This window comes from Podarcis filfolensis (genome assembly GCF_964270895.1).
Source record: "Podarcis filfolensis genome assembly, chromosome: 1".
Classification (NCBI taxonomy): domain Eukaryota; kingdom Metazoa; phylum Chordata; class Lepidosauria; order Squamata; family Lacertidae; genus Podarcis; species Podarcis filfolensis.
Genome location: NC_139604.1, coordinates 119,040,690 through 119,063,010, shown reverse-complemented (window position 1 = coordinate 119,063,010; position 22,321 = coordinate 119,040,690). Strand labels below are relative to the sequence as shown.

Here is a 22,321-nt window from a genome sequence, read left to right as displayed (position 1 = left end):
AAGAAAGAACCTGTCACTTAGCTTGTTCAGTTAAAGAAGGTTCCGTTGATGGAAGTTGTACCAATATGGATGTTCACTTATCATTTGAAATATTTGTTCTAAATTACTACATCGAGCCGGGGAATTTATGTTGAGGACAACACAAGGCACCAGAAGTGAAATGCATTGCGTGAAGTTACCATTAAATATTTGAGGGCTCCACATCTTTATCTCTCTCACCTAAGGCAGCTGAGGAATGGAAGAGGGAGACGCTTGAGTACAGTGAGAAGGGAGAACACTGACATATGCACCCCTTGATTTCTCCCAGTGCCCTCCCCTTGCCTTCCACAGCACTGCAAATGCCCCTTTGTGCTAGCGGACAGAGAACGTTGGCTGCAGCCCAATATTATAGATCTGGGTGTTTCCACAGTTGCCGTTTCTTTCTTTTGCGTTTCATTCACTGCTTTTTAAAGAGCACCCAACACCATGCCTTTATCCATTGTTTTCATTTTTTCATTTTTATTTTAATTAAAGTAACTGCATAACATTTTGAAAATCTCTATGCGATACAGTATACAGTATTAACAAACAAGCAAACAAAAATACTACCTATACCCCAATAAAATAGCACTACATAAAAACCAGTAAGAGCAAATAAAAACAAGACAAAACAAAAAACCACATAGAGTCCAATTTTATGGATAAAGGAAAGCATGGGCAAAAAAGTAAATCTTTACAAGACATCTGAAACAAGTGATGCTGGCTCTTTCATATATGTCAAAGGGGAGGTCAGTGTCATAGCTATTGGGGGGGCAAGCCAGGTTTTTTGCCTCGGGTGAAGCCTCCAGAGGCATGGTATTGAGTATGGGTAGGCAAACTAAGGCCTGGGGGCTGGATCCGGCCCAATCGCCTTCTAAATCCGGACCGCGGACAGTCCGGGAATCAACATGTTTTTACATGAGTAGAATATGTCCTTTTATTTAAAATGCATCTCTGGGTTATTTGTGATGCATAGGAATTCGTTCATTCTCCCCCCCCCCCAAAAAAAAAATATAGTCTGGCCCTCCACAAGGTCTGAGGGACAGTGGACCGGCCCCCTGCTGAAAAAGTTTGCTGACCCCTGGCACTGAGGCTCCCAACCTGTGTGCATGCAAATGCACATGGGTTTGTGGGTGCCAGACTGGGTCTTTGACCTGGGTGAAATAAAGCCTATAGATTTCAGAACTCTTTTATTTTTTGTTTTGCTATTGGTATATATTGAGATTAAAAGTAATTACACATACACACTCTTTCAATGCGGCCCCACAGAAATTCTGAAACGCATTTCGCGATGTAGCGCATTCAGTCATACTGATGGCGTAGTTTCAGTCTGCAGTCTATACCATCATAAGGCCTCAGGGTGCCAGCATCCCGAATCCTGAAGCTCTGTGGCTGAACCAGCTGGAATTCAAACCTCTGAAGAAATTTGGCCATGACTACTTTGGCCTCCATCTGTAACAAAAACAAAATGGTGAGTGGGTACTAAGCATACGGACCAAAAGGACATAAGAGCGCCAGCTGCAGAAAATGGGCACGTACTCCAGCTAGTATATTGATTAAAGTGTGGTGGGTGGGTGCCAGCACAAAATGGCTGCCATAGGTAACAGAAAAAGCAGGTGCCAGTACTCCACACGAGTGACTGCTGTAACACACAGAAAACCAATCCTGGGCTGGATCTACAATGACCTGTTTAACATTATTAGAATGATATTAGATATGTCGTTCTGAAACGTCACAGGGCATACTTGTTCATTAAAGCATTTTTTACCTTATTTGTCCCTGCCCACCTGCCGCCCATCAAAACGCTGTCTCTCTGCTGCTGGTTGCTCTGCATCACCCTCTGCTGTCACATTTAAATAACACATTATGAACGTGTCAGGGAACTGCCATCAGGGCCGGAGGGAGAGAGCGGGCTCCAGAGGGACTCCAGAGAGCGCCCCGGGATGAGGAGAGGCAGCCCATCTTCTGGGGAAGGGAATCAGCGTAGCACCAGTGGAGAAGGCGGGCAGATGGGGGAATCTGTGAGGCGGTCCCATGACTCCTTGCCGGGGACCAGCGGGGAGAGTAGGGGGTCCTCCGCTGCCCACACCCTCCTTGCGCAGAAGGCTTCCACGCAGGGAGAGTAGGCGGAGACTAGGCGTCAAAGAGCTTCTTTGCTGGAAGAAGTTCAAGAAACGCCCACTGACGGATTCTGCCAGTGATTGAGACAGCCACGGGCAAGTGGCTGTCCGGACAGAAAAGGTTCACTCAGGCAACCCAGCCAGGTGTGGTGCCGGTTTACGCACGAGCAACCCCTAGAACCATTACAGCACGTTAAAGGGATGTGAGTGGTGCTGTGATCTAAAGCAGCCCTGTTTAGGGAAGCTTTTAATGTTTAATAGACTATTGTACTTTAATATTTTGTTGGAAGCCACACAGAGTGGCTGGAGAAACCCAGCCAGATGGGTGGGGTATAAATAATAAATTATTGTTATTATTATTCCATACCCCTTCCTTAACGTTAAAAACCATGAATATAGATCCATCCCTGGTGTGGGATGTCTTGGACTCTGTGCAGTTGGGAAATCTGCTGCTATAAACCCTTGTTATATTATACCCTACTATTTCTGTTATAAATTTAACACAGCCCCCCATATGCTGCAGACACTGGACAGATTGCATCAAATGCTTTAAATGCCCCTTTAAGAGTAATTGTCTTGCTTACCATTGCAAATTTCTGTCCGATACAGGAACGAGGACCCAGGGAAAATGGGAAATAGCAATAGTAATGCCTAAAATAATAATAATAATAAAAGAAAGTGGCTTAAAGTGGTTTTGTTGACATGTCCTGCGTAGTTGTTGGGATTCCTGCGTCTTTAATAGCAGCTTGGTCTGCAGAGATTAGGGCAGAAAAATACTTATTTGTATGCTATAAAGTGTTCCTTGTGGTAATGTCTCCAGATCTAGGTGCTGTTGAAGACTTCAGAGAAGCCTCAACTTTTTATATCTGCTCACTTTGCAACTTTAATAAGAGTTGCACTAACTGGTATCTCTTAAACACCTTACATTTAAATCGAAATATTAAAGCCAATGAGGTACTGTCAGTAAATGCACACATGCCATACAAGTACAGGACATTTAAAGAAGTCTTAGGTCATGAACATTTCTGACATTTTCTACCAGGCCTCCTAAAATCCTAAGAATTACCAGTAAATGCCAGCATTCACCAGGCTCCCAGTATTTACATGAAATGCATTATCATTTATTGAATATATTAATAGACGGCTCTTTGCCAAACCCACAGGGCAATTTGCAATGCAGATAACATTAAAGCAAACAAAAAAAATCTCCCAAAAAAGCTAATTCTTAGGGTTTTAGGAGGCCTGGTAGGAAATGTCAGAAATGTTCATGACGTAAGGCTTCTGTACAGTGATCAGTAAGCCCTCCTTGCAGATCTCAAAGACTGGGCTGGTTGCTGCTAGCCTAGCTCTCACATAATACTAAGCCATGGTTTGTTTAACAAATCACGAGTTGATCATGAGTTGTTCTGCAGACAAACAAACCTTGGTTTGGTTAGCCTTCCAGCTGCTCTTGCCTTGAACCTTTGTAGCTTGGTAAGTATGTAAGGTGGGTTCACACTTAATGCAAAGCAGCAGTTAAAACAAATTAAGATTTGTAAGCCAACAACAAACCATTGCTTTAAATCTGGGTTTCTTAGTAGTAAACACACCATGGTAAAAAATAAACAATATAGCACATTCACCTTGGCTGGTCTCTGTTAAAACGGTCAGGGTCAAAGACAAGTGGATCATGGAAAAATTTTCCCAGACGTCCCATGACATAGGTGCAGAACTGCAAAGAGGAGAGGCACACTTCAAAAAGAGGCAAATGAGGCTTATAATTTGGACAAAAAAATTGGCTTCCAGGTGGAAAAATCAAAATTGGAAACAGAACTGTTAGACGCCAAAACTAAGATACTTTCAAGAATGTACAACTTGCTACTGAAATGGAACACCCAGGATGAAACGGTTAAATCTGCTATGATTAAATGGGCACAAGATGTTAGACATAACATTATGTTCGCTGACTGGGAACAGTTGTGGACCACAGGTATGAAATTTACGGCATGTAATGCCCTAAGAGAGAATATTATGAAAATGATATACAGGTGGTACATGACACCAGTCAAGCTTGCAAGAATCTATCATTTGCCCGATAATAAATGTTGGAAATGTAAAGAAAACGAAGGTACATTCTTTCACCTTTGGTGGACGTGCCCAAAGATCAAGGCTTTCTGGGAGATGATCTATAATGAAATGAAAAAGGTACCGTACTTTTCACACCATAGGGCGCACCGGACCATAGGGCGCACCCAGTTTTTAGGGGGGGAAATCAAGAAAAAAAAATTCCCCCCCAGCCCCAAAGAGCAGCATACAGGCTGCGCACAACCTCTCCCTGCCAGAGGGGTTGCGCGCGGCTATGGCACAAGCCAAGGCAGCGAGCAGGATGGATCCCGCTTGCCAGGAGAGGCTGCGTGGGGCTAAAGAATCCATAGCCCCGTGCAGCCTCTCCTTGCCGGAGGGGTTGCGTGCAGCTATGGAGCAAGCCAAGGCAGCGAGCAGGATGGATCCCGCTCGCTGTTTTGGTTTCCCCTTTAGCCCCGTGCAGCCTCTCCTTGCCAGGAGAGGCTGCGCAGGGCTTTCCTGGCTTTCCTGGGAGGTGGGGGGATTCCCTCACCTCTCCCAAAAGCCCGCAGAACCACACAACCCCTTTAAAGAGATCGCGGCTTCTCCTGGCTTTTCTGGGAAGTGGGGGAATTCACCCACCTCCCGCAAAACCGGCAGAAGCCGCGCAACTCCTTTAAAGAGATCGCGGCTTCTCCTGGCTTTTCTGGGAGGTGGGAGAAGGGACTGATGCGACCAGTCAGTCCCTTCTCCCTCCTGTGGAAAAGCCCGCAAGAGCGCACGGAGCTTGTGTGCAGCTCTTGGGGGCTTTTCCCGCCTGCCTCCCCCCTGCATTCGCTCCATAGGACGCACAGACATTTTCCCTTGCTTTTTAGGAGGGGAAAAGTGTGTCCTATGGTGTGAAAAATACGGTATTTAAATATACCTTCCTGAAGAAACCGGAGGCCTTTCTCCTGGGCATAGTCGGCCAATTGGTGCCAAAGAAGGATAGAACTTTCTTTATGTTTGCTACAACAGCAGCAAGAATACTTATTGCAAAGTATTGGAAGACACAAGATTTACCCACCCTGGAAGAGTGGCAGATGAAGGTGATGGACTATATGGAACTGGCGGAAATGACTGGCAGAATCCGAGACCAGGGAGAAGAGTCGGTGGAAGAAGAAATTTAAAGACTATTTGCAGAAATATTGTAAAATTAATGAATGTTAAAATGATGCTGGATTGAAATTAAGTGGCATTAGCAACAAGGCCAATAAGAATATGTAAAAATGGATTGATAATGGATGAAAATATATAGTCATAATATGTTAAGATATAGAGTTAAGATAAATGAAAGAGGGTAAGGATTTGCTGAACTGACTATGTGAACGGGAATACAAAAAAGGGAGGTGTGAGGAGGTCAAGGAAACAAGCAAACGAGTTTAAAGATATGAAAAAAAATGGATTTGTTTTTAATTTTTTCCACTTATTTTTTTTTCTTTTTTGTATTTTGTATTTTCTTTTTTCCCCCTATGTATTTCTGTATTTTTTGTATTTTTCTTTCTTCTCTTGCTTTCTTTTTATTCTGTAAATTTCTGTTTTTTGTAAAACCCTAATAAATATTTTATTAAAAAAAACAAAAAGAGGCAAATGCATAGCTGATTGCAATGCTTTCATTACATCCAGACATATTTCCCCAGGCATTCATCTTTTACGCAAGCCCATACTGCTCAAATCACATCCATGGCATTTGCTGGATGTGTTTTCTCTTTGTCGAATCCTGGCAAAGACCCATTCATGCAGCTGGGAAAGCCTGCCGGAGCAAAAATGTCATCAACTGTTTCCCGAAAGTGCAGGTAGTGGGTGTTCGTTGTATCACGACAGGAACGCTATTCCACAAAACAAGGGTAGCCACAGGGAAAGGCCTGCTCTGAGTTACTGTGGAACAGGTTTCTGAGATCTTTGAAACGTCATAGTATTATAGAGTTGGGAGAGACAATGAGGGTCATCCAGTCCAACCCACTGTGATGCAGGAATCTTTTGCCCAATGTGGGGCAAAACCCATGACTATGAGATTAAGAGCCCCATGCTCTAACTTGCAGGAGAAGCTTTCCAGCAGACCACAGTTAACACCCAACAAGTGTAATACTCCAGTAACAGTTATTGCCTGACCATCACCTTTCTACCGAGATATGACATGCATATATCCTAAGAATAAAATGTTGTTCTTTTAATACAGAGAAGGTATCAGTGATGCCATTAGACAGGTTTGGTATTGAAGGCCATTGTGTTCGAGATAACCACTCATGACCATATCCATTCAGCAGACTCACAATCAGGGAGGTGTTTTCTGGAATTCTGATTCCTTCAATGACGTTTTCCTTTCCCGACAAGCGCAGAGTGGCTGCAGCCGGCGGATACAACCGCAAGACTTCTTTGAGAACCTGAGAGGTTGAAAATTGATTTATATATTTATAAGACATACTTGTTGACCGCCATTTTGTTTTGTTTGGAAGTAGTTTACAAAACTTAAAATAATAAAAATTCAAAAATTAACACGGATTACCAGATGACTACTATGGAACAATTTTTCTTAATTGTCTGCATAACTATCTGGTGGCCAGACCCAGTGTGTATTTACCAGGGTTTGCCAAACTTGGGTCTCCAGCTGCTTTTGGACTAGAGTTTCCATCATCCCTAACCACTGGTTCTGCTAGTGAGGGATGATGGGAAACTGATTTAAACCATGTGCTAGACCTTGTTAATCATTTACGGTAATTAAGTCAAGCGTAAAAGCAAGTAATTTCCTTTTGAGTGTTAGCCTGGGGATGGGCCATTTAGGTGACACAAAGGATGAAGGGCAAATCTCATTTCCAGGTGTGTGGGTTTGGTCCCTCCCTCAACGGAGAGTTTAGTTTAAAAGACAATGTCAGTATTTTAGGGGAAGTTAGAGTTTAGAATGGCAGTAAGGAGTAAAGGAGCAGAGTTCGTAAGTGGTGGGCTGGTGAGAGAGTCAAATCAGCATGCTGGTGTCCGTTTTGAATCCAATGTTGTGGCTATGGCAGAAGCTGGAATCTCTTGGAATGTAATGCTGGAAATCCCTCCATGGTAGACTCAGGTTGTATATTTGTGTAAATAAACCATATATCATAATGACGCCACAGTTTCTGCTGTGCCTCATTGTTCAAAAGGAAACATAGACACTGGGTCAAAGAGCGCCTGCAACCCTTGGAATCTCACACTGATAACCGAGCTAGGAGTGGTGTGGAACAATATATGCACCTCAACTTTCCATCTCAGTCACACCTTGAATGTGGCTTGGTAGCAAATTGGCAACCAGTGTAGCTCCTTGAACAAATGTGTAACATGTTTGTGATAGGCCACTCCATTCAGCAACCTAACTGCCCTATTCTGCACCAGTTCCCAGGCTAGCCTTAAGGGAAGCCCCACATAGCCACGTTGAAAATTTTGACTAATAAGAGGTATCACATTGTGTCAACATTGCTGTTCAGATTTCACACAACAGTTACAAGTTCTTACAAGATTTCTCTGCAAGAATCCTGGAACATCTTCCTTACCTTTTGCTTAGAAAGATACCAAGAACTAGGCTTTAAGTTTCATTTGGAAACCAACATGTTATTATTTCCAGCTGCCCTAAGGCACAGCAAGGACTATGCGGAAGAGCTCTAGGTTATCTGTTGCTTTGTTATTCACTTGTACCTGTGATAAGTATTTGAGATTCCCAAGATCTTCGTAGACAACGTCTCTGTTCATACCAATGACTTTGTCTACTTCCTCCTGAAGCCTAACAAGGAAAAACAGTAGAAGATTTAGTCAAATAATGACCACTGATCATTTCTGCTAAAAGGTAAGATTTCTGTATTTGAAAATATCAGGATTTATTGTCCTTATATTGGCAAAATGGTCAATGGTTCCACTATGAATAGACTGATGGACTGAGGTCCAAGGGACTACACTTAAGGTGAAGACATGGCTTACATTTGTAGAGTGGTAGAGTCATTTTGGAAGAGCCCTTAGCAGATTCAGTAAAAACATACATTTCACTCCCCACTTGCAAGGGTTTAACTGGGGAAAGAATGGTCGCCAGATAGGCAGACAGAAAGACACAGTAGTCTAAAAATGAACTGGACTGCTGCATAATATTGGCTATATCTTTTAAAAGAGACTACTCATATTTTCTTGCAATTGATATTATCAGCAGCTGTCCCTTTCTTACAAGGAAAATAGCAATCTGGAGGCAATAAACATTCATATGATCACATGAATCAGATGGGCAAATGGTAACTGTGCTTTAAAAGATAAAGAACTACGCAACTTTTAGAAAACATCTGAAGGCAGCCCTGCATTGGGAAGTTTTTAATGTTTGACGTCTTATTATTTTTTTATATTTTGCTGGAAGCAGCCCAGAGTGGCTGGGGATGATGATTGTACTGTTTTGAGTATGCAAGGTCTTAGGGGTCATTTTTGTACAAATGGTCCCAACCATCTTTTGGTACTTGCTCATATGGATAAAAGTTAGCATGGATAAAACAAAACAATTCCAGATGCAAAGTCAATAGCTATTCTCAAGACTGTACAGGCTGGGAAAAGGTATTACTGTGATTAATTGCAGATGACGATAACCATGACCTGGTTCATACATTTCAGGTGTCTATATGAACAAGTATTTAAACGTGGCCAGGACTGTTCCTATGTAAAAAACAACAACAACAACAACATGGTGTGAACTATTCTCCTCTGCACAGCCCCACAAGTCAGAAACCTTTAAAAAAATAAAAACAAGACATTGCAATCTGCTGAAACTATAATCACAGACACGTTAAGGAAACAATGAAAAGGAGATGAAGCAGACAAGGCTGTTTACCTACTTTGCAACAATCTCAGGGTGCCGCCCCAACTCCATTATGGTGAATGACAACAGATTAGCAGTGGTTTCATGACCTGCAGGATAGAGAATCTAATTGGGTAGGGCAGGGAGATAGGAATAAAACTAAACATCACAATTTCAGAAACTTGAGTAGTTTGGTGTGGAAGTGTTCCTCGCTATTTACCTCTCAAGTCAGCTATCTTCTGGCTATGTTGTAGTTGGAATAAAATGCTACTCTTTTCTTAAGAGCTCAGTGCACTCTTTGAAACAGCTCTGCTTCTCATTTAAGCAATAAGGTAGGCGGCAGCATTGATAGTGGGGGTGGCTCTCCAGCTGTGGCCACCACCCTTACCACCATGGGCACAGACATTCACTTAGCAAATAAATGCAAAGAGTTTTGATTCCTGCTCATCAGCTATGAGCAGGGATTAAACCCTGCTGCCTTGCCTGCATGATCCTGTTCCTTGCTAGGAACAAGGTGCACAGCCAACGCAGGATATAATAACTCTGTCCTCCCAACCATCAGGTTATGTCACCAGTTAGGACAACTCATGGAGAGACGGGCGCTGTCTGGGCAAAATGGCTGCACAGGCCAAATTAGACCACTTGGTGTGTCAATATTGGCCTGTAGACTGAAGGTTCCCCATCTAGGGAAACTAGCTGCTTAATATAATCCAGCTACCGTATTTTTCGCTCGATAACATGCACCTGACCATAACACGCACATAGTTTTTAGAGGAGGAAAACAAGAAAAAAAATTCTGAATGAAACAGTGGATGTATCATTTTTGTGCTTCATGCTGCGGCCACAGACATGTAATTTGACGGTGAGTTTGGGGTAGCCCAATGCAAAGATCCTGAGGATCCATGTGGATCCATGCTTTGTAACCACGTTTTTGCACCATTGCAGCCCTGTTTTTGCATCAGATCATTGCTATGTGATCTGATGGTGAATTTGGGGTGACCCGATGCAAAGATCCTGAGGATCCATGTGGATCCGTGCTTTGTAACCACGTTTTTGCACCACTGCAGCCCTGTTTTTGCATCAGATCATTGCTATGTGATCTGATGGTGAATTTGGGGTGACTCAATGCAAAGATCCTGAGGATCCATGTGGATCCGAGATTGGAACCACGTTTTCAGTGGGGAGGGAAGGAAAAACATAGAAGGGACAAGGAGCACCGAGAGGGGTGTGCGGAGAAGCAGCTGGCTAAGAATGCAGGAGAGGGGTTTTACCGGAGGGAGGAAAGGAAGGCAAAAGTTCCCCCCACCCACCCACCCAAGCCAGCCAGCTCTCTCTCTCTCTCTCTCCCCCCCCCACCTGCATGTTGCCTGTGAGTCCCTAGACGCACGGAGAGGAATTAGAAGGAAGGACGCTCTGCTTTCCCCTCTGCTTGCCTGGAGGGAAGGGGTTTTCTCTGCTCTTTGTTCCGTTTGAGCAAACACAGTAAGGAAACAGAAGCGGGTGGGCAGTAAGACCCTGAGGCAGAATGCAGGAAAGCAGCAGCTTCCTCTTTTCAAGGCTTCCCTTCTCCAGATGATTTGATATTTGCCTGATTTTTGCCTTCACTCGCACCTGTCAGCTCCAGGGACCACACATTCGCTCAATAACACGCACAGACATTTCCCCTTACTTTTTAGGAGAAAAAAATCTGCGTGTTATAGAGGGAAAAATACGGTAGTTCAACTGGGCCCAAGTGAATGTTTTATGAACTGCTTTGTGTGTGATCTGTCTGAAAAAGCAGCCCACAAATAGAGGGCCCACACTGCAGATGAAAAGGCAACTAATCGGCATATACATTGGTTGGACATGTAAAAAGCCCATTTCTGCCTGCAGAACTTCCTCGGTCCATTGGGGGGGGGTGATTGTATATTTCATTTCAAAAAGCAAAACATCTACCAACCTGCAAAGAAGAAGTTGACAAAATTGTCCAGCAAATTTTCTTCGTCATAGTTCCCTTCCTGATCTATCGAGACAGACAGTAAAGCACAAGGTTGAGACACCTCTTTAAAGGTGGTCAAATTCCAAGACATTCCAAAAATACAATATAGATATTATGTAGATGGGGAGATGTGACCTCAATAGTCAAGCAAACGTCGCAGGAACCAAAAAAAAAAAAAACACCTAAAACAACAACAACCCCCCCACCTCATCAGAAATACCAGAATTATGCAATAAATAGTCCTGCTTATTAAGAACCAGTATATCGAAGGTCAAACCTATCCATTCTTAAGGAAATTAGCCTTGAGTGCTCACTGGAAGGACAGATCCTGAAGCTGAGACTCCAATACTTTGGCCACCCCATGAGAAGAGAAGACTCCCTGGAAAAGACCCTGATGTTGGGAAAGATGGAGGGCACAAGGAGAAGGGGACGACAGAGGGCGAGATGGTTGGACAGTGTTCTCGAAGCTACCAGCATGAGTTTGACCAAACTGCGGGAGGCAGTGGAAGACAGGAGTGCCTGGCGTGCTCTGGTCCATGGGGTCATGAAAAGTCGGACACGACTAAACAACAAACAAACAAAATCTGGATCCCAATACCCTAGGGGCTACAGCAAAGCAACCCCAGAGCATTTCATAATTGGAACTGCTTAAGACTATCTTACTTTGTGTATATTACCTTGCATTTTCAGTATCTGAGTGAGAATATCCAATGGGATCTCTTCTCCATTCTTCATGGCCTTCTGCCTCTGGTCAATGCACTCCTTTCCAGTATTTCGCAGCAACCTTACGCTTTCCTGAATCTCTTTAACTACTTTCCTGTTCCACGGCAAATACTGCACAAATAATAGGCATTGTCATGAGAATGCCAGCATAAAACATAAACGCAGCACAGGAAGAGTTCAGGGATTTTATTTACATTAATAGAAAAATAAATTACATGGTTTTGTATGTATTTTGGCATTTTATGCATGATGCCTTGCTGCTATTTTTCTTGATTATAGTTTAGTAATGATTTATTGTAAGTGTTAAGATTGAATTTCTGGTTAATTATTATTTGCTGGTGTTCAGTTTGGTTGTTTACTATTATGGGATTATTGAATATTACTTTGATATAAGTTGCTTATTTTCAAAGTTATGTTTTATTATGACTTCTTTGTATTGGATCAGCTTGTTAGAAGGTGTGTGATCTCTGTTGAATATTTTGTTGCCTTTTCAGCTTGTAAACTGCCTTGTGTATAGCAATATAGAAAGGGGGTTTACAAATTAAAAGTGAAATGAAAAGTTAAGAAGCAAAAGGAAGGTTTCATAGTGATATCGCCCAAGATACTAGGGTCCAAATGTCACAGTCCTCATTTTGAGACTCCTGGAACTTACAACCACTCCTGCAAAAGAAGTCCAATCTCAGAATTTCACATTACCCCCTCCCCCCCCCCATTCTGAATTAGCTTGGGAGGCAATAACTTCAGCATCGGACAGGGAGAGTGTTTGAGAAAAGCCTGCACTGACCTCAAAAAAAGGAATGCGTGAAGTGCTCAGTCCTTTTGTAACCATAAGTATAGCATGAGGAAAAGGAGTCTGGTCATCATGCAAGCTCTTCAATTCTAGGCCAAAAGCCACCTGATGAACATTAAGAAAAATTAGAAGATTTGTCAAAGTTCTGAGTGTTACTTAGAGCTGTCAGTTCTCTTTCATGCCAACTGAGGCTGTTACATTCCCTGATTTTGCAGAAGAGACAGGTGGTTCCATATGCTAAGAGGAGGGCCTCCAAAGTTCAGGTTTTGAGCAACAATAACCTAAACAATCTGGGGCCAGGATATCCGAAGGATTCTCAGCCCTTTCCTCTTGCATTCCTTCATCAAACTTACACTTTGCACTTTGTGTTTGGCTGTGGCCCAGTGTGTTGGCATCTGTGTTAAGAGGCGTCCCCTGCTCCTTAATGGAAATGAGAAAGTCATCCGGCGAGTACCTTTGCAATGATGTCCAACGTCACGCGTCTCAGCAGGCTCATCACATCCACTCCATTTGCTCCAGTGCCTTTTTTCTCCAACACCTCCATAAGCTCTTCTGCTACTTCATTAAAAGTTCCCATCAACCCCATCAAGTAACTGGGCAATCAAAAAAGTGATACAAATGTCAATGAAACAAAAATAAAATTGCAGGCTGGAGCCATCCATTGTGAACAAAATGCATGTACAAGTTTTCCCCAAGTATGCACATCCACATACCTTCCTACACACACACACACACACACACACACACACACACACGTATGACACTCAGGAGTACAAGCACACACGTTAACACACTGTGCATTCTGTACAAAACAGATCTGGTGATGGCAATGAGAAGAAGGATATCCCTTAGCCCTCCCACCCACCCATAGAACCCATAGAAGGGGGCCAAAGGGCCATCTAGCCCAACCACCTGCAAGGCAGGAATCTCAGCTAAAGCATCCATGACAGATGGCCATCCAACCTCTGCTTAAAAACGCCCAAGGAAGGAGAGTCCACCACCTCTCGTGGGAGTCTGTTCCACTGATTAACAGGTCTTACTGTTAGAAAGTTCTTCCTGATGTTTAGTTGGAATCGCCTTTCTTGTAACTTAAAGCCATTGGTTAAGGTCTTACCCTTCAGAGCAGGAGAATACAGTGGTACCTCAGGTTAAGTACTTAATTTGTTCCAGAGTTCTGTTCTTAACCAGAAACTGTTCTTAACCTGAAGCACCACTTTAGCTAATGGGGCCTCCTGCTGCCGCCGCGCCACCAGAGCACGATGTCTGTTCTCATCCTGAAGCAAAGTTCTTAACCTGAAACACTATTTCTGGGTTAGTGGAGTCTGTAACCTGAAGCATATGTAACCCGAGGTACCACTGTGTATATACCGAGAGCAGTGCCCAATTTACGTATAAGCTAAACAAGCTATAACTTAGGACCCCACTCTCTTGGGGGCCCCAAAAATATTTGAAGGGGGAAAAACTGGATGTACATTTCCAAAATATAAGATAAAAAACAAATAAAATAAAACCTACATACAGCAACAGTGTTTTGTGTTGTACAGGTTTCTATTTTGTTATATGCAAATGGCTTTGGATACCTATTAAGTCCATAAATTACCATATAGCATATATTCAACACACAAAAAAAAAACAGCAACAATTTGTTGTTGACAAAGGACAGCTGGACATATAAAGGGCCCCATTACCTCCAGTAGCTTAGGGCCTCATCAAACCTAAATCCGGCCCTGACCGAAACACACATTTCTGAGCCTTTTCCCTGCCATTGATTTGTAGCTCATAGAGTTTTTCACAAGGGGGGTGGGAAGGGAAAAAAATGACACTCCTCCATCGTCCTGAAACCATCCTACACCGTGCAATTAATTGCTAACAATCCTGACACTGAGACTAGTAAATCTGAGCACTTGAGAGATTTAGGGGCAGGGAAAGGAGAGAAGGTCTGGTGAGCCAGAAAGCGAAATTGTATCCTAATTCTTTCCTCTTGCCTGAAACTTCTCAATATAGCAGGGGGAAAGAGAACCTCTAATATCTCCCCCAGACATAATAAACTGAGGGGTGCTCAGGCAACTCAATTCCCTCCTCCTTTTTCACCAGTCAGCACTCAATACATTTCATAGAATTATGGAATTGTAGAGTTGGAGTCATCTAGTCAACCCCCTGCAATGCAGGAAATGCAATACAGGAAATGCATTTAATTGTTCCTAGCAACTGACTGGTACTTAATAAGTCATTTCTTGGTTTTATTTGTTTCTCAGTTAACAAAGTAATATATTCCTGAATTATCAAGGGAGTCTCACGTACATGCAGAATGTGCTACCTTTGTTTCGGTTGGCCCTCTCGCTTCCAGACTATAGCTATGAGTCCGTCTGTGTTTGGCATTATGGGGAATTATGGTCACTTAATTTTAAGAAGCGTTTCAGACAGGGACTGTGCAGTGGTCCTGAGACAAGCCTTTTGGGTTCAAGCTTCATACATGGAAACAAACAGAGAGACAATCAAGCAGAGACACAAAGGCTGCAAACAGAACGCCACAATCCATAACGTCTAAAGAGTTTAGAAGGCCCTCAGCACTTTCAGAAGAATTACGACAGCACTATCAACATATAGAGGCATGGACACAGAGGGTACTTTATTACAGTGTACATTTTGGAACTCCCTTCCGTTACGGATTAGACAGGTGCCGCCCATATTGGCTAAAAGGGCTTTTAATGTGATATTTTCCCCCTCTCAGTGCAGATTTGAAGTTGTTCTTAATAAGGAAATTACTGTGTAAAATAGTTTTAACTGCTTTTATAAATCGAATTGTTGTAATTGCTTTTATGGTTAATTTGCTTTGAAATATTTCTTTGGACACAATTCATAAATGGAATGAAATAAATGAAGCTTATGAGGCGAGAATGTTCCAGGGAACCACCCTGCCAAGAGCATAGCTGTCAACGTTTCCCATTTTTTAAGGGAAATTCCCTTATTCCGAATAGGATTCCTTGCAAGAAAAGGGAAAAGAAAAGGGAAAGGGAAAAGAAAAGGGAAAAGTTGACAGCTATGGCTAAGAGGCTGCTCTTTCATAAAACTGTGCTATAACTCTTGCACATTTGCATGACACAGCATCAACTGAAATGATTTATCTCTGGAAAACATGCATTGGGGCTGTTTTTTCCTCTGACAGTCACTTGCGATAGATAGCCCTCGGGCTTTCAGCCATTTGCGATAGATAGCCCTCGGGCTTTCAGTTACACCGACTTTAGAATGAAATTAATCCTGATCCACATAGTACATTCTACCCTTATTTTACACAAGTCAACAAACACAGTTTTTGGAGTGCCACTGTGACCACCTGCTGCTTTCCCCCCTCAGAACTGGCCCACCCTGCGCTGGGTTTGGATCCCAATCAGCATAATTACAAGGATGTGACAAAAAAAGTCTCTGGACATTGTCACAAGGAACAAAGGAACGCTGAACCGAAGGGAAGATTTGCTTCTCACAGTAAACCCGTTCAGAATGGGCTGTACGTTTAGCAAGACAGACTGAGGCCAACGGAATCTCCTGAAGAGAAACAGGCAGCCTATTTCAAACAATTGTTTTTGCCTCACGTTGGCTTGAAGGCGGGGTCCATGATTCTCCTCTGGTTGTGCCAATGGTTGTAGTCAGGAACAGCTGACAAGCCCTGCCCTAGAAATCTGAAAAAGGCGGCAACAGAAGAATAGCATTATTTTATGCCTGGTTCAGAGGTCATGGTTCTCTTTCTCTCCCCCTCTGGGGAGTTTGCTTCTAAAGGCCATGGGGTTGTTTGTTTGTTTAACTTGGTTCTTTTTTTAAACTTTTTTTTTATACATTTCACTGATACAGTCATTTTGACATTTCAAAACTTGACTTCCTTCCCCCTCTTTCTGCGGTTCCTTAAATTTTTGATATCTGCTGCATGTCCAAATTACAGTGGTACCTCGGGTTAAGTACATAATTCATTCCGGAGGTCCGTTTTTAACCTGAAACTGTTCTTAACCTGAAGCACCACTTTAGCTAATGGGGTCTCCTGCTGCCGCTGCCCCGTGACGGCACGATTTCTGTTCTCATCCTGGGGCAAAGTTCTTAACCCAAAGTACTATTTCTGGGTTAGCGGAGTCTGTAACCTGAAGCGTATGTAACCTGAAGCGTATGTAATCCGAGGTACCACTGTAACTGAATTTGCTCATTTATTCATCTTCTTTAAATACATACTCTTATGAAACTGCATGCTATTGCAATAATCCTGCCGAAGTCTTTATTCGTTTGCAATTTATCTGTAAATATTCAATAAACCATTTCCATTCTTTTATAAAAAGTTTGTTATCTTGATTTCTTATTCTTCCGGTAAGTTTTGCCATTTCTGCATATTCCATAAGTTTTTGTACCCATTCTTCCTTTGCTGGGTCTTTTTTTAAACTTGGTTCTGATAGCTATTCAAGGTGTGTATGAGGATGATAAACATGCCACAGGCTCATGCTGGCTTGTCTTCCCAATTCCTAGTAATTTTTATTGCAGCCTGATAGAGTATCTGAATTAAGCAAGAGTGTTTCATGTTAACCTCGTGCTAGTAGCTTTGACTCACTTTCTGAAAACAGATAGCCTTGGCTGATTATTGGATTGTTTTACCCCATATGTTAAGGGACACGGGTGGTGCTGTGGTCTAAACCACAGAGCCTAGGACTTGCTGATCAGAAGGTCGGCGGTTCGAAGCCCCGCGACGGGGTGAGCTCCCGTTGCTCGGTCCCTGCTCCTGCCAACCTAGCAGTTCAAAAGCACGTCAAAGTGCAAGTAGATAAATAAGTACTGCTCCGGCGGGAAGGTAAACGGCGTTTCCGTGCGCTGCTCTGGTTCGCCAGAAGCGGCTTAGTCATGCTGGCCACATGACCTGGAAGCTGCACGCCGGCTCCCTCGGCCAATAAAGCCGCAACCCCAGAGTTGGTCATGACTGGACCTAATGGTCAGGGGTCCCTTTACCTTTACCCCATATGTTACTTACCTTACGCCATACATATCATGAAGACCACGGTATACCATGGGGTCCTTTGGGTATTCTGGTGATGTCAAGTACACCTAAGATGAAATCTGTTCAGTCAATGTTCCAGTACGTACCTTTAATGTTATATAAAGTACTATCACACAGACAAAAAAAAATGGGAAAAGAGCTATAGATTTTCAAGGGGATATTTTAAAAAAACAAACATTTAGTGTCAAGAATGCTAGCCTCCGGTTAAGCTTCAGTTTGGGACAGGGTTGATGCAATCCCATCTAGATTAGCTTTAAAGTGGCCAAGCTGTGGCTCTCCAGAGCTTGTTGTACTCCAGTTCCCATTAGCGCCAGCCAGCACGGCATTGTTTTCTCAGATACTACCATTTCAGAGAGAGCAATACACTTCCTATTTAGGTTACATGCAATATTATTGTATTGTACAGGTAGCAACCATTTTAGGCATGGGCAATGACATGCAATTGTTGATGAATGGGTCCTTTTTGACCCGGAAGAGGGAGGAATGGGGACGGAATGGGACAGGCTTCTGTGTGCTCAGCCAATGCACATTTTGACCTGGAACACAAGCCCCGCGGAAATAGGGGATTTGCTTGTATTGTATTGCCTGCGAGCGCTCCAATTGGAGAACAGCCTTTAAAAGCTATCATGGGCTATGAAGACACTCGAACTCAGGATGCAAGGGAGAAACGCACTAAGAGGAAGGCACGTTTGGCAAACCCTCACTGTGATCAACTCCCACCCGGAAACCAATGTCCCCACTGTGGAAGGATGTGTGGATCCAGAATTGGCCTCCACAGTCACTTATGGACTCATTGTTAAAACCGTGTTTATGGAAGACAATTTTACTCAGCTACGAGTGATCGCCAAAGATTGCATTTCATTAAAATACAAAATATTGTAGTTATTTTTAGGATAGTGAGGGCCTAAATTGGAAGCACTTTCGCTGAACTTAGTCAAAACATACCTATTCCTCTGCTGTGGAGACGTACTTGTAGATTGTTCTACAAGTTTAAAGCAGAAGTTGTACACAGTTCTGACTAGCTGATGTCCCCCCACTCCACTCAAAAGAGCCAGCCACCCCTAGAATAATTTTGAATTGGATAAAAATGTTACTTTAAAAAATGAAAACACAATTAAAAGGGAAGAATGCATAAATGTTCATGCTGTGCTTTAAAAACATTTATTTTGCCTTTTTAAAAAAAGCAGTCAACAGCCTGTCTGAAGCATGTGAGGAACAGACAATTCCAATAGCCAAAATAGCATTTGATTTGCTCATTTGCACATCTGCCATTTCAGTTGTGAAAATGAGCTCCATTTTCTCTTTTTATACTACGTTCGCTTTCAGTCTTGGGAGAGATAATGTTTCATAGCGTACCTTTACTCCTTCAGGGGCTGATACTAATAATGCAACTTTGTGAAAGGCATTTAAACGCAGGACTGGTCCATATTCCTCAGCCCTATGAACACAAAAAGTGACCATTGAATAAGAACCCAGGGATGCGCTCCTGCTGCCGTCACCACCAGAGGAGAAAGGAGAAGCAGCTGCTGCGGCTTCCAAGTTCTAGCGAGATTGTGCAACAGGGGCTTCTTGCAAGAACCCAGGAGCCTCAGTTGTGCAACGCCAGTAAGAGAAGCTTCGGCTGGGGCAACAAGGGAATGTGGACATTGGGCAGTGGGCAGCTCATGCCTTCCCCTTTCACCTCAGACAGCAAAATTGAACAGTCCGTGGTCCACCCCTGAGCGTGTGAGTTGTCAGACTGTGTGCTATATGGTGTCTTATATGGTTTACCATGTACTTACGTATCTTGCACAGCCAAGATGCAGACCCGCAAGCACTAATGAGAGGTTTAGCTTTTAACTAAAGGCTCAGGGGAGGACCCTGAATAGCAATTCTAGTGCATCTTTAAAAAGCACCCCCAAAAGCAAACAGGAAATTGGAAACGAAAAAGAGGGACTGGAAAAATAAATCAGCCAGCAGTCTTAACTACATTGGTCTAGTAAATGCAGTACACAGCCTCTCGTTTCGAGCTGTCTGAATATGCAAAATAACTTACCACTGCTTAAAGAGATCGTAATAAGTTTCCTGCTTTTTAATCATTCCCCAAACGAGCGGCAGGTGACCGAAGAAAAAGCTGCAACGTTAAGAAAAGTCAAGCATGACTTGATGAAAACCTTCGGTGCTCCTTACAGGAGTCGAACACCAAGGTCAAAGTAAGCAGGAATTCCTATGCGACCTCAACAACCAATTTCACAATAAAATGCATGTCTTATAACAAGGAACATAATGACCCAAGGGAAGCTATGTACACACTGAGAAAGCCACAGTAAAGATATGTATCCCCAGGGGCCATCAAAACATCCACAAAAGAACATGTATCCCCAGAAACTATCAAAGACTTAAAATGCATGCACACGGGGGGGGGGATGAGGATGATATGTTTTTGATAAATTGTTATGTTGAAATTTCCAATAAAAACTATTTTTAAAAATTGCATGCACACAGAGCATGAGGAGGAGGAATGGTGGGGTTTTTTTTCCTCCTGTGTATTGCTGGGGTCATTCATGCATGGGCTGGAGAAGTTCTGTGTCAGTAATCCTTGCAACAAACCAGTATGATAGGCCAGGACTCTTATTCTTTTGTTGCAAATATGGGGCTGAGCCTGACAGAATAGTGACTGGCCCAAAGGCACCAGGAGAGTGTATGGCGCCAGAACTTCCCAGCTTGTAGTTCACACCGTAAATCACTATGCTTCACTAGTGACAGAAGACAGGGAAACAGGGCCGGCCCTAATGTTAGGGTCACGGTCCACACCATATGTTGAGAACACGTTGAAAGCACATGGCTTCCTCCAAAGAATTCCGGGAACGCACAGCTGCAATTCCCAGAATCCTTAACAAACTAGTTCCCATGGTTCTTTAGGGAAAGGAACATTGCTTTAAATGCATGGTGTGGATGCGGCCACAATCCTGGAGGTAGGAAAGCCAACCTAAATAGACCCCTTTCAACACATACACACACAACCAGCCTAATGAAAACCCATCATGTTCTGTAGCCAGATGTGTCAGCTGGCAAAGGAGGAAAATGGGGGGTGGGGAGAGTGGAATTGCCTACCTGAGGAACCCTAAATAAGGGCACTCTTCTTGACCATTGCCATGTTGGTTGGGACTGACAGCAGCCAATGTCCAATAACATATGAAAATTGGAAATTGCTTAGGAAACACTCATTGGTGTTTTTTTAAAAAATTTTATGCCCATTTAAACGCACTGTTTCTGGAAGTTGTACAACTTTCAACTGTACTTTTCTTGCTTCTTTTTACCGCTCATTTTATCGCATTGCAATTTGAAATGAAATTGTTATGCAACAAGAGAAATAAAAAGAACCCTAAAAGCATAGGTAGAAACCGGTATGATCATTTTAACGCAGCCACACAACTGCAGACCACCTGAAGGAAGCCCACGGACCCCAATTGGGAAACTTCTCTAAGTAGCCCATCCCCACAATGCGCCCTCTCTCCTCCCACCGAGCACCTCCTCCTACCGGTCACTTACCTCGCCCTGGGGGGGCCGGGGATGTGGTCGTATTTCATGTGGACTGATTTGATGTAGCAGCAATAAAACACAAAGACAGCGAGGAGGGCCACGAGCAGAGGGTGCAGCAAGCCCCAGATCACCGCTAGAGCCCCCATGGCAGCCGGGCGGTTCCGAGAGCAGCCGCCTCAATGCCGCCGCCCGATGCCCTCGCTCCTCTTTTGCTTTGGCAAGGAGAAGAGCCCTTTCGATGTGGGAGGGCGCACGCTGGAGCAGAAGGGTCCTTTGCGTAAAGAGGCCGCCCTAAATCGCGAGCGGAAATCCTAAACGAGTTGCAGGACCGAATTCTCCATTCAGCAGTTTCCCGGGGCGGGCGGCTGGACGCGCACCCGGCCTGTGGAACGCCCTCCCACCAGATGTCAAAGAGAAGAACAACTACCAGACTTTTATTTTTTTTTATATTTTTTTTTAATAAATTTTTATTGGGGTTTTACAAAATAAAAAAATAAAAATTCACAGAATAAAAAGCCATAGATAAAAGTAAACATTACAAAAAAGAAAACACACAAAATACACAAAAGAAAAACAACAGCTAATTAAGAAAAGCTAAATTTAGAAAAAGAAATAAAACAAATCCATTTTCCCCAGTATCCTCAAATTCATGTGCTTATGTTCTTGACCTCCTCACACCTCCCCCCTTTTGTATTCCCGTTTACATACTTGATTCAGCAAATTCTTACCCTTTTTCAAATATTTTAACTTTATACCATAACATATTATACGTCGATATTTTTAACCATTTATCAATACCTTTTTTACATAATCTTATTAACTTTTGTCACTGATTACCACTTATTACCAATCCAAGCATATTTTCAACATTCATTAATTTTATAGTATTTCTGAAGATAGTCTTTAAATTTCTTCCAGTCTTCTTCCACCAACTCTTCTCCCAGGTCTCGGATTCTGCCAGTCATTTCCGCTAATTCCATATATTCCATCAGCTTCATCTGCCACTCTTCCAGGGTGGGTACCAGACTTTTAGAAGACATCTGAAGGCAGCCCTGTTTAGGGAAGATTTTAATGTTTAATAGATTATTGTTATTTTAATATTCTGTTGGAAGCCGCCCAGATGGGCGGGGTATAAATTATTATTATTATTATTATTATTATTATTATTATTATTATTCTCAGTCCCAGTTCAGTCCGATGTGAGCACCACTTGCACAAAACTGACCGGGTTTTTATTTCTTTCCTAGGGGAAACCGTTATGGATCCTTGG

At 43.0% G+C, this 22,321-nt stretch overlaps 1 protein-coding gene across 1 annotated transcript; it reads right to left on the bottom strand.

Annotated features, from left to right (window-relative positions):
- Positions 1-1,191: 1,191 nt before the first annotated feature.
- LOC310763670 (cholesterol 24-hydroxylase-like) lies at positions 1,192-21,392 on the bottom strand. The gene is made up of 15 exons (XM_083616224.1): positions 21,061-21,392; positions 19,565-19,642; positions 18,886-18,967; positions 17,503-17,576; positions 16,094-16,180; positions 12,958-13,096; positions 12,498-12,608; positions 11,668-11,824; positions 10,952-11,014; positions 9,050-9,122; positions 7,881-7,965; positions 6,494-6,604; positions 3,761-3,849; positions 2,723-2,789; positions 1,192-1,470 (listed from the first exon to the last, which is right to left on the bottom strand). The coding sequence occupies exons 1-15, from the start codon at positions 21,195-21,197 to the stop codon at positions 1,321-1,323; spliced, it is 1,503 nt and encodes a 500-aa protein (XP_083472350.1). The 5' UTR covers positions 21,198-21,392; the 3' UTR covers positions 1,192-1,320.
- Positions 21,393-22,321: the final 929 nt, after the last annotated feature.

Coding starts and splice junctions, on each gene's coding strand:
- LOC310763670 (XM_083616224.1), bottom strand. CDS start 21,197: ATGGGGGCTCTAGCGGTGATCTGGGGCTTGCTGCACCCTCTGCTCGTG. Junction 7,966..9,049: donor CACCCTGAGATTGTTGCAAA/GTAGGTAAACAG, acceptor TTTCCTTGTTAG/GCTTCAGGAGGAAGTAGACA. Junction 2,790..3,760: donor TTTAACAGAGACCAGCCAAG/GTGAATGTGCTA, acceptor TTATTATTTTAG/GCATTACTATTGCTATTTCC.